Here is a 15426-nt window from a genome sequence, read left to right on the forward strand (position 1 = left end):
TCGAGCACATCTCGCCCCGTCTCCACTGTAAGCTTCAAGTTTCATCCTTGCAACCAGCATGGTCATAGTGCTCTGCCAGCTTTCAGAGGAGGCAGGGCCATGTGCTTGCCAACATTGGGAGCCAGCCCTCCTCGAACGCAGTCGTCTGCACCAATGAGCCCGAAAACTGATCCCACTGCATGGCTGTTCATCTATTCGGCCCCTGACAGTCATCAACGTCGTCCACTTCGAGTACGAGCTCAAGCTCGACCTCCAGCTCGACTTCATCGACGACCTCAACCACCACTTCGAGCTCATCATCGACCGTTCCAACGACTTCCTCGACGAGCGACGCTCCTACCACATCCAGCACCAGTGCAGCACCCACAACAAGGTAAGTGCCTTGCCCTCGTCGCACCATATCCCAAGTCCCTTGTCACACTTTCCCCTCCACCGTGCGCCTGCATGCATCAGATACGTACATGTCCGGCAGCGCACACACGAGCGACCAGTTCCATGCGCATCATCGCCCGACTTTACCTACACCCTTGCCACTCTCCCTTGTATTTCTTGGTTTGTTTGGGGTCGTCGCCTCTTTGTAGGGACGAATGATGTTGATCTGTTCCGTCCTTTGTATGCGCTGCCTTCATGTTCCGCATCGACCTTTCTCAGTCTCTCGTCGCCATCCAGCACACGTGTTCTGACATCTTCTACCTCCTCGCCCTCCTCGTTCGATCCGTCATCATCGACGCCACCGCCTGCCGCTACTACCTCCTCGTCTTCCGATCAATCCGAACCTTCGCGCCAATCCGATCCACGCAGCACTGAATCTGTCGTATCGACCTCAACCTCGCAAACGCCCTCGGTGATCACCACCCAAACCTCGCTCACCACCATCACCTTGCCCAACGGTCAGACCTCCACATCGACTGCCTTTGCCGTCACAACCGCCAACGGTCAATTGAGTGGCAGCGACCGCAACGGCAGTGGCAGCAACAATGGCTTCTTCAGCAACTCTGGCGCCGTCGGTGGTACCTTTGCCGTCGTCGGGCTGGTAGTCGTCGGCATCATCGCTGCCATTTTCTACATGCTTTGGAGGCGTCGCAAGGCACAGAGGATGGACGCCGATGTCGTCGCTGCCGCCTCCGCCGCCGCTGCTACGAAGCGAACGCCCTTCGACGATGACGATCCCGAAATGATCGAGGACCCTAGCTATGGCACGGGTGCTGCCGGTGCAGGAGCTTACGGTGCATCGCCTTCCATGATGCAGCAGTACTACAACAACTATGGCAACGCCAGCGAGGGGTACGAGCCCAGTCATATGTCTGGCGGCACCAACCCCGGTTACGCCGGCATGGGCGCATACGGTCCCATGGCGGCTGCTGGTGCTGGTGGTGCTGCTGCTGGCGGTGCTGCTGCCTACTACGCCGGTGGTGCCGGCACCGACAATTCGCACTACTACGAGAGTGTCCCCGGCGGTCTCAGCCACGAGGGCGCCTACAATGGTATGGGCCAAGATCCTAACGGCTACAGCCAGGGTGGTCACGAAGATCCCTACGGCGCCCAGAGCGGTGGTCACGGGTACAGCCATAGCGGCGCGCCTCAGCTCAACTGGGCTCCCGGTGCCTCGCCGCCGCTGGACCAGGAAGCGTACGGTGGCGTCCACCCCGCTCAGGGCTACCCGGTTGGTGCCGCTGGTGCAGCGGGTGCAAACAATGTATTCGCCGACCCCAGCGGCAGCAGCAACGAGACCGACGGAAGGATCGACATGACCGCTCACGGAAACGGATCGTCGGTCAGTCTTCGCGACGACCAGGACTACGGTCGTCGCTTGGCGGTTCGTAACGGCGAGCAGTGATCGCACCTTGTTCTGCAGTTCCGAGGTCAGACTGCTTCTACATGTCAAAAGTCGAAGGCCTCGCCACGCATCCCTGTGCTTGCGCGGCTGCGAAGGCCTCCTACATTTCCTTTCCGCTTGTTTTGCTATGCCCTACTTTGTACCCCAAAATAATCGCATCCATCTTCTTCGCAATGGACACTGCCTTGTCTACTTTAGCGTTTTGCTGTTGCGTGTCTCAGCAGCTTTTTGAACCCTATGATGCTGTAAGGCGGTTGGTGAAACTTGTCGATATCAATTGATGATGACCTATGAAATGTGAGCGGACGTCGGGATGCATTGGAGCTAAAAGTACACTTGATTGTTGGCTTGCTGAGAGGGATCAGACGCTTCGGGAGACACTGCTTCGAGGGTTGAAAAGGCTAATGACGGCCAGGGGCGGGAGTCATGTTGCTCAGTGGGTTTCGGCTGCTGCCAGCTTCGCCTCTGAACAAGCCTGCATCCGGGTTGTAATCCAGACTGTCGCCGTTGGCGCTTCTGCGTCTTGCAGAGAGTGGTGCGTCTGCATCGTCGTCGCTCTGGACGGCGTATTCGCGGCTGCGCTTGTTGCCACGCGGACTAGCCTGAAGCGATTCCGCGTCCGGAGTCACCTTGGCCGTGTTGATGTATCGACGCATGACAGAGGCGACGTTCGTGTTGAAGAGCACGTCCTTGAACTGCGATCGCACATCAGCCTTCAGACCCTGCACCAAACGGAAGAGCTGCGAAACCGTCGCATCCGGGAACTTGAAGATCATAAAGGCGATGTAGACAAACTCGGCGGGCGAAAGCGGCTTGGTCACGGGTCGACCGACGCGGTTGAGTTTCGTCTCTGGCTTGATGCATGCGCCGTATCGTCGATGGTTGGCGAGCGCAACACAGCGCTCGAGCGTGCGCTGCATGTTTCTGCGCAGTGCAGACGAGGGTTCGCTTTTGGCGTTTTGTTTGAGGAACGTGTCGATGGTGTGCGCCGTAGGAACATACTGGTCGACATGTTCGTGAAGGATGAGCAAAGCGATCTGCGCCATAAAGAGGTAATCCTTGCCGCGGCTGACGAGCAGCATGCTCTTGCCATACTCGTCGTGCACCAGCGAAGGTGTCGGGTCGATAAAGCGCTTGACCATCTGTCGGATAAAATCTGGCCACGCTCCCAAGTGTGCACCGAGCTTCTCGGCTGACGAGAGGGTGACACCCATCTGTACACGACTGAACATGTCTCGCTCCGTCTCTTCCGAGAGACCTTCGAACTCGACAACGGTGATTTGCTCGTTGTCAAACTTGCGTCGCTGGGCAGGCGTAAGCGCCGGTGTCTTGCCAAGAGGAAGGTCCTCTTTGTACCAGTATTTGCGGCCACTGGAGGGCTCCCTGACCGGGATATCGTTGTCCAGAAAAGCGCAGATGGATGAGATACGCTGCTTGCCGTCGATGCATACGTACATGGTCTCAGCTTTAGGATCATCGTTCGTTTGTACGGAGAGCAGGACTGGCGGTACGTAGTAGTGTCGCATGAGCGATTCGATAACAGCGGACTGCTTGTCGGCTGGCCACACTACGCCTCGCTGATATTCTGGCTCGAGATCAACGATGTCGTCTTTGACCATGGTGTAGATGGTCTTGGTCGAGTACTGAGCCGCACGCGGCGCTTTGAGAACATGTCCGAGGTCGAGCACCCTCGTACTCGCCGTCTTTCGGGGGGCACGTCGCTTAGGTGAGGCTTTGCTACCATATTCAGGGTCGTCGTCGTCGCTCAGCTCGGACTCGGATGTGAGGGTGGGCTGATAATCGAACAGCTCGTCGAGCTCGTCACCTTCGAAGAAGCGGACACGTTGTATGGGTTTGATCGCCGTCAATGCACCGACAGATGGAAGATTTCGGATCGAGGGCATTGTTCATGCAGGGGTCGAGAGGAGGACGGAAGGTGGATGGATGGTGTAGGCAGCGCAAGGGGCGGAGTGTTGGGATGAAGGGGTTGTAAGCCCACGACAGAGGTCATAGTAGGTGCGAGGTGCGGAAGTAGCCAAAAGAGCATCGTTGCCGCAGCGGCGCAGCAGTCAAAGTTAAGGTTGAGCGTGGTCATGGCCGAGCAGTGACGGAAGTGCGTGAGAAAAGCATTGAATGTGATTGTCAGTACGATGCGATCGGTGTCTGTGAGGACATATGTGAGTGGATTTGAGCTCCTTACCATTCTCGGGCTTGACCATGATGTCTTTGTCGTTGCTATGTGATGTCGATCGGCGTACGATGGAGGGCCAATTGGTCCGGCTGCGGCTACAACGAACATTAGCTCGCAATGTCTTGAGAGGACCTCGGAAGGATCAATGCCGTTCGGTGCTGCAGAAAATGCTTTGTAATCTTCGTCGACGGTGTTGAACCCGCTTTCGCAGAGGTGTGAGCCGCCAGCACTGCTTCGCCGAGTGATGCACTCGTACGTCGCCGAACACTAACAAACGTTCCAGACGTGCGGCGACGAGGACGGTGCCTGCGAATTGCAACCGCTTCGAGAAGAAGTATTGGCCGACAAGGCTGCCGGGTCGGAGCGGAAGGGCAACGTGGAGGAAAAAACAAACGCGTTGATGCGGGCGAACAGCGACGCGAAGAGACGCGCAAAGTGATAGAGCGAGGGCGAGAGCTTCGAAAATTGAAGGAGGCGCTGAGCAGGCTGGAGAAGGTGTGCACAGAAGGCAAGCAAGTCAGGGAGGACTGAGCCAAGTTCTGTGAGACAAGGATCTACCTTGGATGAAAGAGGAAAGGGAGGAAGAGGCTTGGGAGGTTAGGGAAGAGGAACCTGGAGTTTGGAGGTTGAGAAGTTGGATTTGGGTCCCCTTATGAGGAAGGGAGCTCAAAAGCAAAATTTGACTGAGCCCTGTCTGAAAGAAGGACCCTGCAAGATAGGGGTTGGCCAGAATTTTCGAGCACACTGATCTGGTGCCTGAACTTTTGGCTCTTCTCGTTCTGAAGCCTTGACTGGTCGATCTTGCTCAAAGACTGGAGAGCAATTCAATCAGAAGCGAGCATTTAGCGCTTTGGCCCCTTAGCCCTTTGTCTCGCTGACTCAGCATTGGGCCAACTTCAGTCCAACTTGTCCAATCTCACCTCAACCTCACTTCACTTCACTTCAACCTCACTTCATTGAACCTTGTCATCCTGATTTTGAGTTTGTTGAGAGGAGAAGAAACCTTGCAAATCTGAGATGCACTTGACCAGCCTGCGTAAGATAGGCGAGTTAAGGCGTGTTTGCAAGTGCGCCTGGGTTCGCGTGGGCCAGAGCGAGCGAAATGGTGCGGAGACCAGACACAGCGGATCGTCACACTGGATAACGCGAGTCGCCGTGTGATACACTGTAGCCTTTCTATAGCGGCGAGGCGCACCGGCAAAGCAGTGGTGCGAGCGACGCCGGAAGTCCCGCCGTGTGATCCAGGCGGGCTGCATCTGCGGGAAGGGGCTTTAGAGCTGAAAAGGGTCGTGTGCGGAGCGCGCGAAATTTCGAGCTGAACTGAACCCTGCGTTTGGACCCTCCTCGTGCAGTCTGCTGCCCTCAAAATCCCGATCAATCTATCAGGGGCCATCCATCATCCTGTCGTTCTCCGAATCACGATCAAACCCTTCTATCGAACTCGAAGACTCTTCGCTCAAGGCTCAAGAGACGACATCAGCTGAGGCAGTCCACCATCGCTGCCACCTGGTCTCACTACGAACAGTCGGAGCGCGATCTCGGAATTCGTCAATCGCCGCATCCTCGAAACCTCTTATCGACGAAAAGCAAATCGAGCGCCGTCGTCGCTCGCACCGTAGGCAAGCAAACAACATCCCAATCATGTTCGGACGCATCTTTCACCTACTGGTAGATGCCATGCTGGTGAGCGTGGCGCTGTCAGGTATTAAACGCAGCACCGGACTCACACCAGCTGTATCGCGCATGCCGAACAAAGACCTGCGTAACCTGATGCGCATCTACTTGGAAGCGGGAGAATGGGTAAGTGGGCCGACATTCTTGGTGCGCAACGTCAAGCAGAGTGCCTGTTGCTGATGAGACTTGACGGTCGCCTTCACTTGACGCTTGATTCGCTTTCGATGCAGGTCATGGACTTTTCAGTCGTCATCCTGGGTCGATCCAGCTCATTTGAGCGAGTGCGCTGAATCTGAACGGCGGACACATGCGTGCCGACGATCTGTACGCTGCACTGTCAACATGTTTACTAGCTAGCACGACACTTCGAAGTCTGCCCACAACCTCGGGACGAAGTTGTGGCTGCGAGCACGATATCGTTCGCAGCATGCTAGGCACATCGTTCCCCTTTTCGGCCTTCCATCTTGTATCATACGGCTCGGACCGATCATCGCATCGAACCTGCTTGCTTTTGACCGTGCTCATGGTAGATATCCTGCGATAGTGGACCGATCGATACGGGACAGTTGGTCTTGCGCTGCTGTGTTAGACCACTTCTCCACACCTCTGAGCCGATTTTGCTTTGACCGGCTTTGCATTTCGGAAAGGCAGACGTCGAATGCGCCTGGCATGGCCGTTGCGCACTGATGCACGACAAGCTGCTAGACGACAGGCAAGGAGCAGTGAGCACGCCTCCTCGATCGCAAGCCTCATTGCTGCTGCACAGGTCGGCTTGGCCAAGACATCGAGATGCCTTCACGAGGCGTGCATACCACACTGTGTAGGGCCGGCTGCCAGAAGGTCTGTCGGCCTGCCTCTGGTACGTCGAGGTCATCACGCCAAATCCTTACAGATCCGCGAACAAACAGCGCACGCACACAAACGCACTCCCACGAAGCGCATGCGCGCAGGCAGCCAGGCACCCTCGAATTTCCGCGAGGCTCGCTTGGCAAAAAGGACGGAAAACGGTGGTCGATGATCTGCTTGCACGAATGCACGCCACACATCTTGTGCCCCTCTGTGGTTCTCGAGAGCCATGCGCGTACCGATCCATTCAGCAATGAGCACTGATCAAGCTTAGAACGAGATATATTCGCAGATTCGTTGTCACGGCTAGGCCTGATGGGCCCTTCGATGGCACAGCATAGATGCAGGCGGAGCGACTCGTGCCATTGCAGAAAGAGAGGCAGATGATCCCGTCGTTGAGGAGCGAGAAAGGCGAATTGCAAATTTCGAAAAAACCAGCCCCCACTTTTTTCGCCTTCTGCCAACGTGTGTGTGGGTGGGTCTTGCTGGCTGGTCGACTGAATTCTGGCTAGAGCGAGTCGCCGACCCTTGTGTTCTGCTGCTCTGCTGCTGCTGCTAACGCTCTGGCCTTCGCTTCCATTCATATTGGCAGGCCGCGAAATTTTATGGCTCCGCTTTTTCGCACGCTTGACTGGGCTGCATCCAGGGCCTCACAACTGTTTGGTCGCTTGCAGCCGCTGAGACAGGGAGGGCAGCAACGGCGAAGAACGCAAGCGCTGACCGACACACATCCCTCCGTCTCCAATCGCCTCGTTTCTGTGTGTCTCCCGTTACACTATCTGGTGTCCTTTTTTCTAGTGTCCGCTTGCAACTCTAATAATCAGCCATTGCCATTTGACCGACACACATCGACCATCTTCGCCGACCGATTGGCTCATTTTGCTTGACTGACCGTCTTCGATTTTGACTGTCGATCTGCCTGTCTTCCCCGCTATCCCGCAAAGCACGCAGCCAACACAACCTTCCTCCGCAACTTGTCCTCATCGGTCACCATCGTCGTCGTCCACTACCACCACATCTCTCGACTGCCATTACAATCTCCTGCTCAACATCGTAAACGCACCTGAAGGCTCTCCTTGGAACTTGACACGATCGTGGCGGTCATTCTGTATTTCACGGCTGCACGCGTCTCGATCAGGGCAATCGTCATCTGACCAGTCGCTGCCACGCTCGGTCACAGGCTCCATAGTCGGACAAATCGCTTGTTCAGCCGCAGCGGTAGCTCAAATCGCTTGCCTTTGGCCATCTCGCAGCTCTTGTCGTCTCTTTGGACTCGCATACTTGCTGGCAAAGTCCGGCTTTCGTGTGTTTCGACCTCCCAAGCTTCCTCGTCCTCTCCCTCGAGGAAAACATCGATTGACAATCGCATTCGGCGACTCTTCTCGACCTTAGAGTCATCCTTGATCGCCGCCGCTGCCACTGCTTCCGCGGCATGCCCTCGCTTGTCGCTTCTCACGCAACATCGACGATGCAGGCCAATCACGTTCACGAAGCTGGGAATGCCTACGCTACGCCACCGACTCAGTCCACTTCGAGCTTTGCCAGCGGCTCCAACACTCCCTCGCACCAATTGCCTCGCCTCAATGGACAGAGCTCGGGCATTGGCGAATCGCCTGCTCCTTCCATTTCACGTCCTTACCACACCTCGTCCAATGCCAACCAGCTCAACGGCGCCAGCTCCAACGGCGGAGCCAAGGACAAAAAGTGGAAGCAGATGTTCAAATTTGGCTCTATCGGCAGAAAGGCAAGCGGCAATGCATCAAACGACCGCAGCTGGCAGACCGATTCGGCCGAGTCCAGCATGCACAAGAACGGCGACTACTTCGAGCACGTCCAGTACACCGGCTCGCAGTCGGGTTCCACCTCTTTCCAGCCTATCAACGGCTCCACCGTCGTCAACGATCCCAGCTCCTTTTCCAACGACAGCTACTCATCTGAAGATCGCAACGCTTCTGGCTCCATCGGCGATGCTATGACCGCCTCTGCCTCGGGCAAGCTTCAGCCGCCCGCAGACATCAGCGACAACGACTCGGCTCATCAGGGATTCGCTTCTCGACTCATGAGGCGCGTGTCGAGCGCGCCGGACGCCAACAAGCTTTTCAAGAACGGATCCAGCGCTGCCCAAAAGCCTTCGGACGCTGCCCCGGCGACCAAGAACGGCTATCTCTCCCCTGAAGCATCCAGCGGCCAGCACAGCCAGTTCGCTTCCGAAGGAGGCGCGCCCACCACTCCATCCAAGGACCTAGCCAACGCTGCCTTCTTCTCCAACTCGCCCGTCAGGATGGACAGCAATGCCACCTCGTTCAGCAACAAGGACTTCGAAAAGGGCCGGTCCGTCAGCGCAAAAGGTTCTTCGACGCCCAAGTCGGGTCGAATCAACTTCCCTGGCTCCGGTCGCTCCAAGAGCTCCAATGGCAAGGACAAAAAGTCGCAGCTCCCACCTCCCAGCAGCTCCGCCAACCTTGCCGCTCTAGCAGGTGACATGTCCATCAATCGTGGACCCGGCAGCTTCCGACGCACGTATTCGAGCAACAGCATCAAGGTCAGAGAGGTCGAAGTGGGTCCCAACAGCTTCAGCAAGGTCAAGATGCTCGGCAAGGGCGACGTCGGCAAGGTCTACTTGGTCCGAGAGAAGAAGACAGACAAGCTTTTCGCCATGAAGGTGCTCTCCAAGAAGGAGATGATCAAACGCAACAAGATCAAGCGTGTCATGGCCGAGCAGGAAATCCTTGCCATGTCCAACCACCCGTTTATCGTCACACTCTACCACTCGTTCCAATCCGAAGACTACCTCTACCTCTGCATGGAGTACTGCATGGGCGGCGAATTCTTCCGCGCGCTTCAGACGCGTCCAGGCAAGTGCTTGCCAGAGGAGGACGCCAAGTTCTACGCCGCAGAGGTGATCGCTGCGTTGGAATACCTCCATCTCATGGGCTTCATCTATCGCGACTTGAAACCGGAAAACATCCTCCTTCATCAGAGCGGACACGTCATGCTTTCCGATTTCGATCTCTCCGCCAAGGCCACACAGCGCGGTGGTGCACCGGCCATGATCCGTCAAGCTACGCCCAACAGCGCGCCTCTTGTCGACACACGAAGCTGCATAGCCGATCTACGCACCAACTCATTCGTCGGCACAGAAGAGTACATTGCTCCCGAGGTCATCAAGGGATGCGGCCACACGTCGGCGGTTGATTGGTGGACGCTGGGCATCTTGATCTACGAGATGATCTTTGCCACCACGCCGTTCAAGGGCAGCACGCGCAACGAGACGTTCTCCAACGTGCTGCGCAACGAGGTGCAGTTCCCGGACTCGATCCCGATCTCGTCGTTTGGCAAATCGCTCATCCGCAAGCTGCTCATCAAGGACGAGCTGAAGCGCATGGGCTCGCAGTCGGGCGCGTCCGAGGTCAAGCAGCACAAGTGGTTCTCCAGCATCTCGTGGGGCTTGCTGCGTAACTCGACACCGCCCATCGTTCCCGCTTATTCGAACGGCGTCGATGCCGTCAACTTCCGAAACGTCCGCGAAAGCCGCAGCTTGAACCTCGACGATCAAGGCAACGAGACGCGAGCCAAGCCGGCCGTGATCAAGGCTGTCGCTGGACAGAAGAATGTGGGCGACGAGGAGGGAGATGCCGTCGTCAGCAACCCCTTCAGCGGCTTTTCCAGCGTCACGCTCAAGCATGATGACTATTGATCGCGTCCGCTGCTCTCTTGTCAGCTCGCAAATCAGCAAAGTGCACGCAGCTTCTTTGACTTTCGACATTTCTCGACTTGCCCTCAGCCCCTTTTGCCAAAGCTTTCACTCATCTGTCTGTCATTCTCTCGTTTTTGTCTTCTGCATCCTCGCTCCGAAACAAACTAGCATCTCAGTCGTTTGTCATTGCCATTTCGAGTGCATTTTGAGCTGGTCTGTGAATGTGGAGTGCTCACGAGTGGTGGGAGGCTGAATGCTGATCTTTCAAAGGTATATCTGTGGAAGAAGCATGTGTTGTGTCGAGAACCTTTTGCGGATCGTATTTGTTGATGCATTTCATATTTTGTGTTTGCCGCTCGGCTGCCACGCACGGACTCGCGTTCTTCACAGTGTGTTGCTCTCGACGTCGTTTCCTTCCTCCATCCCCTCACACCTTCTTTCACCCCAACAAACATCGCACGATACGTCCATTCTGCTTCGGACACACACTCACATCTCATCGGATCAGCACCATCGCCTTCTCGCAATCATAATGTCGTACTACTTCACATTGATAGGTACACGCGACAATCCGCTTTACGAGACAGAAATCACACCCAAGACCGCATCCTCCTCGTCATCGAATACAAGTAGCTCGACCACAGGGAGCGGGTTGTTCTCACCGACGACATTCGGTGGTCTCAGTGGTGGTAGCTCTGCTTCAGCGTCTGCTCCGGATGCAGCATGGAGCAGCGGCGGTGGTGGTGGAATGTTCGGAGGGTTGCTGTCACGGATTCCCACCACGAGCATAACATCAAGCGGAAACAACTCTGCTAGCGGTACAGGTGCCAGCGCAGCAGCTGGAGCTGGGAGTGCAGCGGCACAGGGAGCGAGGAGAAAGCAGAGATACGAGCTGCAGATGATCGCACATTCAGCGTTGGACACCATTGAAGATGCGCTGATTACGAGTCCTTACTTGTGAGTACGAGAAGAGCTTGCTGCGGATATTGCCCACCGTCATCAAAACTTGATCACTGAAACTTGTCATGCTCTCGATCGGAATCATTGTCAAAACAGGTATTTGAAGAGTATCGATCGCATCCAGGAATACACGACGAGCTGCTTTGTTCTGCCTGGAAGTAAGTGTCTCCCTCCTCTGCAGATCAGAAGTCGATCGCTGCTAGCAGTACTAACTTCAACTCTTCGACCCTTCACAGACGTCAAAATGGTGCTTCTACATGAGCACAAGCACGAGGACGGCATCAAGAACTTCTTTCTCGATGTGTGGGAAGCCTACCTCAAAGTCTCACTGAACCCTTTTCAGGATCTCAATGCCCCCATCGAGAATGCCGCGTTCGACGCGCGAGTAAGAGCAGCTGCGAAAAAGTTCTTGTAGCTTACACCGCCACTGCTAGACTCACACACATCGTAAGTCGGCAGACATGATACCCTCAGCGCTGCTACTTGTGAGGCATGGATGATTGTGATTCCCGATGAGCTCTATCCTAGGAAATTGAAGACGAAAAAGTGAAGTATGACCGAGCCAAAGAGGAAGTCGCCGAAAGCTCTGACAGAGGCGAAGCGATGATGGAGAGGTGTAAGACGCAAGCAGTATGGTCAGCATATGGCTTGTTTCCGTTCTGAACTGGTTGCCATGGACCTACCTTTCCGGTGAAACCTTTGGGAAGGTTTGACCATTCTCAGGATTCGCTTGGATTCGAAGGGATGCTGCAAGAACGAATTGACCGACCGTTGATGCGAATCTGTCGAAAGTCACGTTCAGAGGAATAACGATCAGTTTCCACGTCCTTCCTCAAGAGCTGCGACTGTTCTGCGGCTAGCGAATCACTTACCCGGCGATGAAAGAGTTGAAAGGAAAGTTGGTGATGAGTGCGCAGTAGACAAACTGGATGATGCCAGAGAGCATCAAGAAGACGAGGAACGCATCGATGACCTTCAGCTTCTTTGGCGTGCTGTCGACATAGGAGCTGTATAGTGTTGAAAGCGGTGATTGTGCGGACGCTGACGATGAGGTTGACGCCGAAGTGCGGGATTTGGCCGGAGCCGAAGTTGACGCTTTTGCGCCTTTGGGTGGCATGGTGGAGCAAGTGCTGTGAGGCGCTGCGCAGATGGTTCGTGATGAGTCCGTTTGATGTTCTTGACGGAAGAGTGCGGGTGAAGATTGCTGACTAGTCTTGAACGCCTCGAATAGTAATGTTGATGATGCACCTCGTCGAGGAAGGTCGAGTGGCCCAAACGTCGAGCGGAAAGCGCACTCCTTCCTCCAACGTGGCGTTGGTAAACTTAGCAATGTTAGATCCAGGCGAGCGTTTCGGCCGTGAGGTGGAAATGAGAAGAAATTTTTGAGAAGGCTCAGTGGGAGAAGAAAAAGTGGCTCCACAGACACTCTCTGACGTCGGTCCATCGATCCACGCTCAGACGACAAAGCGCTTCATGCCGAGCGAGCTGAGCCTTGCCTGTTGCAGCTCCCCACCACAGCGGCACAGCTCAAGCCAAAATCGAGAAAAAAGTGCACATCGTCGATTCCACGCACGTTTGGACATCTTGGCAACAAGCTTTCATTCTTGGATACCTGGCAACTCAGCGGGATACACTCGACCTTGCACCATCACCACAGGCAGGATCGCGACTTTGCCGTTGTATCACTGAACTGGTCCATCGATTCTTCGCCTCCGATTTCCTGCACGCCGCATCGGACCCGTGCCAACGATCCACGTACCCGTACCATCTACACGGCTCCATTACCATCGTCGCAGAACAACTCATCGCTTCATCGAAATGAACCCAAACGCTCCCAGCTTCGGCGGCTTCAACCCCAACGCCTCGGGCTTCGTGCCCGGTGGCCAGCAACAGCAGGGTCAGCAGCAGTACGGCGGCGCACCCTACGGCCAGCAGGGTGGATACTACCAGCAGGGCTTCGGCCAGCAGCAGCCGCAGCAGCAAGGCTTCAACGGTGGCTATCCCAACCAGCACCAACAATACCAGCAATACCAGCAACAGCAGCCCTACGGCGGCGGCTACGCTCAGCAGGGGTTCGGCCAGCAGGGATTCTCCCATCAATACGCTTCACAGGGTTTCAACGGTCTGCCTCCTCGCCCAGCTGCATCAAGCTCCAACGAAGCGCCAGCACGATCCGCTCAGCCCGTCGGAGCACAAGCTGATGCTGCTCCTCGCAAACCCGTCAGCATCTCCATCGGTGGCGGTGCCAAGCCTGCCGCTTCCTCAGCTTCGGATGCGCCCCGTAAGCCAGTGAGCATTTCCATCGGAGGAGGCGCAAAGCCCGCCGCTCCCGCCGCCGCCGACAAGTCGGATGCTCCTCGCAAGCCCGTCAGCATCTCCATCGGCGGTGCCAAGAAGCCCGAGGCTGAGAAGGAAGCTGCCCCCGCTGAGACTCCAGCGCCAGCAGCGGCCGTCACCGCCGTAAAGAACACCGAAGCGCCCTCGTCCACCGCTGCATCTGCCCCTTCATCTCGTGCCGAGTCGCCAGCGCCTGCCGCTGCCGCTGCCGCTGCCGCTCCCGCACCTGCTGCTCCCAAGACCGACTCCAAGGTCGCTTCGCTGTCCTCCAAGCCCGTCCCCACCGAGCGCGCAACCACCAATGCCGACCAGATTCTTGCCGAGGCATCCAAGGTCACAGACGAGGAGACTCTCAAAGACCTCTTCGGCGACAAGAGTGACGAGCTCAAGTCACACCTCAACATCGTCTTCATCGGCCACGTCGATGCTGGCAAGTCCACTATGGGCGGTAACCTGCTCTTCCTCACCGGCATGGTCGACAAGCGTACCATGGAGAAGTACGAGCGTGAAGCCAAGGAGGCCGGACGAGAGTCGTGGTACCTTTCGTGGGCGCTCGACTCGACGGCGCAGGAGCGTGAGAAGGGTAAGACGGTCGAGGTGGGTCGTGCCTACTTCGAGACAGGCAAGCGTCGCTACACGATTCTCGATGCGCCAGGACACAAGTCGTTTGTGCCCAGCATGATCAGCGGTGCATCACAGGCCGATGTTGCCGTGCTCGTCATCTCGGCCCGAAAGGGCGAGTTTGAGACCGGGTTCGAGCGAGGAGGACAGACGCGAGAGCACGCCGTGCTTGTCAAGACTGCCGGTGTCCAGCGCCTCATCGTCGTGGTCAACAAGATGGACGATACGACGGTGGAATGGCAGAAGTCGCGCTACGATGAGATCCACGGCAAGCTCACTCCTTTCTTGCGATCGGCCGGCTTCAACCCCAAGACCGACCTAACCTACATCCCTGTCTCTGCCTACGCAGGCCAGAACCTCAAGGAGCGCGTACCAAAGAGCATTTGCGACTGGTACGATGGACCCTCGCTGCTAGAGTACCTCGACAACCTCGAGCTCGGCGACCGCAAGATCAATGCGCCGCTCAAGATGCCCATCTCGGAAAAGTACAACGACATGGGTACCGTCGTCGTCGGAAAGCTCGAGGCGGGTAAGATCAAGAAGGGCGACACGCTCTTGCTGATGCCCAACAAGGTCTCGGTCGAAGCTGTGGCCATCTTCAACGAGCAGGAAGAGGAAGTCCCCGCCGCCATCTCGGGCGACAATGTGCGTGTCAAGTTGAAGGGTGTCGACCACGAGGAAGTGACCGTCGGCCACGTGCTCACGGATCCTAATAACCCGGTTCACGTAGCGACCCACTTTGAAGCGCAGCTGGCCATCCTCGAGCACCGCAACATCATCTGTGCCGGCTACAGTGCCGTGGTGCACTGCCACACCGTCGCGCAGGAGGCCAGCTTGGCAGCGCTGTTGCACTACTACGACAAGAAGACGGGCAAGAAGAGTCGACGTGGTCCGCAGTTTGCCAAGAAGGGTATGAAGATCATCGCACTCCTCGAGCTCGCCGGTCCCATCTGCGTCGAGAGGTTCAAGGACTACCCGCAGCTGGGACGTTTCACGCTGCGAGACGAAGGACGTACGGTGGCCATCGGCAAGGTGACCAAGCTCATCACTTCGGCGGACGAGTTGCCGGACGTGGCCAAGCTCAGCGTCACCGATGCTGCCTCCGCCGCTGCCGCTACGCACTAAGTGAGGTGAGTGGTAGGCAGCAGAGATGTCGATTCTGATCGCATATGTAGATAGAGATAGCTGCGAAGAAGAATGCAACGTGAATCAGCATCAACGCCGTGGTGCAGTGTTTCTGTTTGTTCGGTTTCGAACGAGCTA

At 56.4% G+C, this 15426-nt stretch overlaps 8 protein-coding genes across 8 annotated transcripts; 5 read left to right on the plus strand and 3 right to left on the minus strand.

Moving 5' to 3' along the window:
- Positions 1–153: 153 nt before the first annotated feature.
- PHSY_002192 (hypothetical protein) lies at positions 154–1837 on the plus strand (the record flags this gene model as incomplete). Its single annotated transcript, XM_012332816.1, has 2 exons — positions 154–373; positions 582–1837. The coding sequence occupies 2 exons, from the start codon at positions 154–156 to the stop codon at positions 1835–1837; spliced, it is 1476 nt and encodes a 491-aa protein (XP_012188206.1).
- Positions 1838–2238: 401 nt separating this feature from the next.
- Positions 2239–3741, minus strand: PHSY_002193 (hypothetical protein; the record flags this gene model as incomplete). The annotated part of the gene is made up of 1 exon (XM_012332817.1): positions 2239–3741. One exon carries the CDS (start codon positions 3739–3741, stop codon positions 2239–2241), a length of 1503 nt encoding a protein of 500 aa, XP_012188207.1.
- A 531-nt stretch (positions 3742–4272) lies between these two features.
- Positions 4273–5992, plus strand: PHSY_002194 (proteasome subunit; the record flags this gene model as incomplete). Its single annotated transcript, XM_012332818.1, has 3 exons — positions 4273–4280; positions 5381–5828; positions 5933–5992. The coding sequence occupies 3 exons, from the start codon at positions 4273–4275 to the stop codon at positions 5990–5992; spliced, it is 516 nt and encodes a 171-aa protein (XP_012188208.1).
- Positions 5993–6287: 295 nt separating this feature from the next.
- On the minus strand, positions 6288–7735 carry PHSY_002195 (hypothetical protein; the record flags this gene model as incomplete). The annotated part of the gene is made up of 2 exons (XM_012332819.1): positions 6288–6400; positions 7612–7735. The coding sequence occupies 2 exons, from the start codon at positions 7733–7735 to the stop codon at positions 6288–6290; spliced, it is 237 nt and encodes a 78-aa protein (XP_012188209.1).
- A 281-nt stretch (positions 7736–8016) lies between these two features.
- On the plus strand, positions 8017–10245 carry PHSY_002196 (likely protein kinase; the record flags this gene model as incomplete). The annotated part of the gene is made up of 1 exon (XM_012332820.1): positions 8017–10245. The coding sequence occupies one exon, from the start codon at positions 8017–8019 to the stop codon at positions 10243–10245; it is 2229 nt and encodes a 742-aa protein (XP_012188210.1).
- An 898-nt stretch (positions 10246–11143) lies between these two features.
- PHSY_002197 (transport protein particle complex subunit) lies at positions 11144–11620 on the plus strand (the record flags this gene model as incomplete). Its single annotated transcript, XM_012332821.1, has 3 exons — positions 11144–11202; positions 11302–11363; positions 11442–11620. The coding sequence occupies 3 exons, from the start codon at positions 11144–11146 to the stop codon at positions 11618–11620; spliced, it is 300 nt and encodes a 99-aa protein (XP_012188211.1).
- A 21-nt stretch (positions 11621–11641) lies between these two features.
- PHSY_002198 (oligosaccharyl transferase epsilon subunit) lies at positions 11642–12322 on the minus strand (the record flags this gene model as incomplete). Its single annotated transcript, XM_012332822.1, has 3 exons — positions 11642–11729; positions 11889–11987; positions 12078–12322. The coding sequence occupies 3 exons, from the start codon at positions 12320–12322 to the stop codon at positions 11642–11644; spliced, it is 432 nt and encodes a 143-aa protein (XP_012188212.1).
- A 701-nt stretch (positions 12323–13023) lies between these two features.
- PHSY_002199 (probable translation elongation factor) lies at positions 13024–15288 on the plus strand (the record flags this gene model as incomplete). The annotated part of the gene is made up of 1 exon (XM_012332823.1): positions 13024–15288. One exon carries the CDS (start codon positions 13024–13026, stop codon positions 15286–15288), a length of 2265 nt encoding a protein of 754 aa, XP_012188213.1.
- Between the last annotated feature and the right edge of the window lie 138 nt (positions 15289–15426).

This window comes from Pseudozyma hubeiensis, assembly GCF_000403515.1.
Source record: "Pseudozyma hubeiensis SY62 DNA, scaffold: PHS22, whole genome shotgun sequence".
Lineage (NCBI taxonomy): Eukaryota > Fungi > Basidiomycota > Ustilaginomycetes > Ustilaginales > Ustilaginaceae > Pseudozyma > Pseudozyma hubeiensis.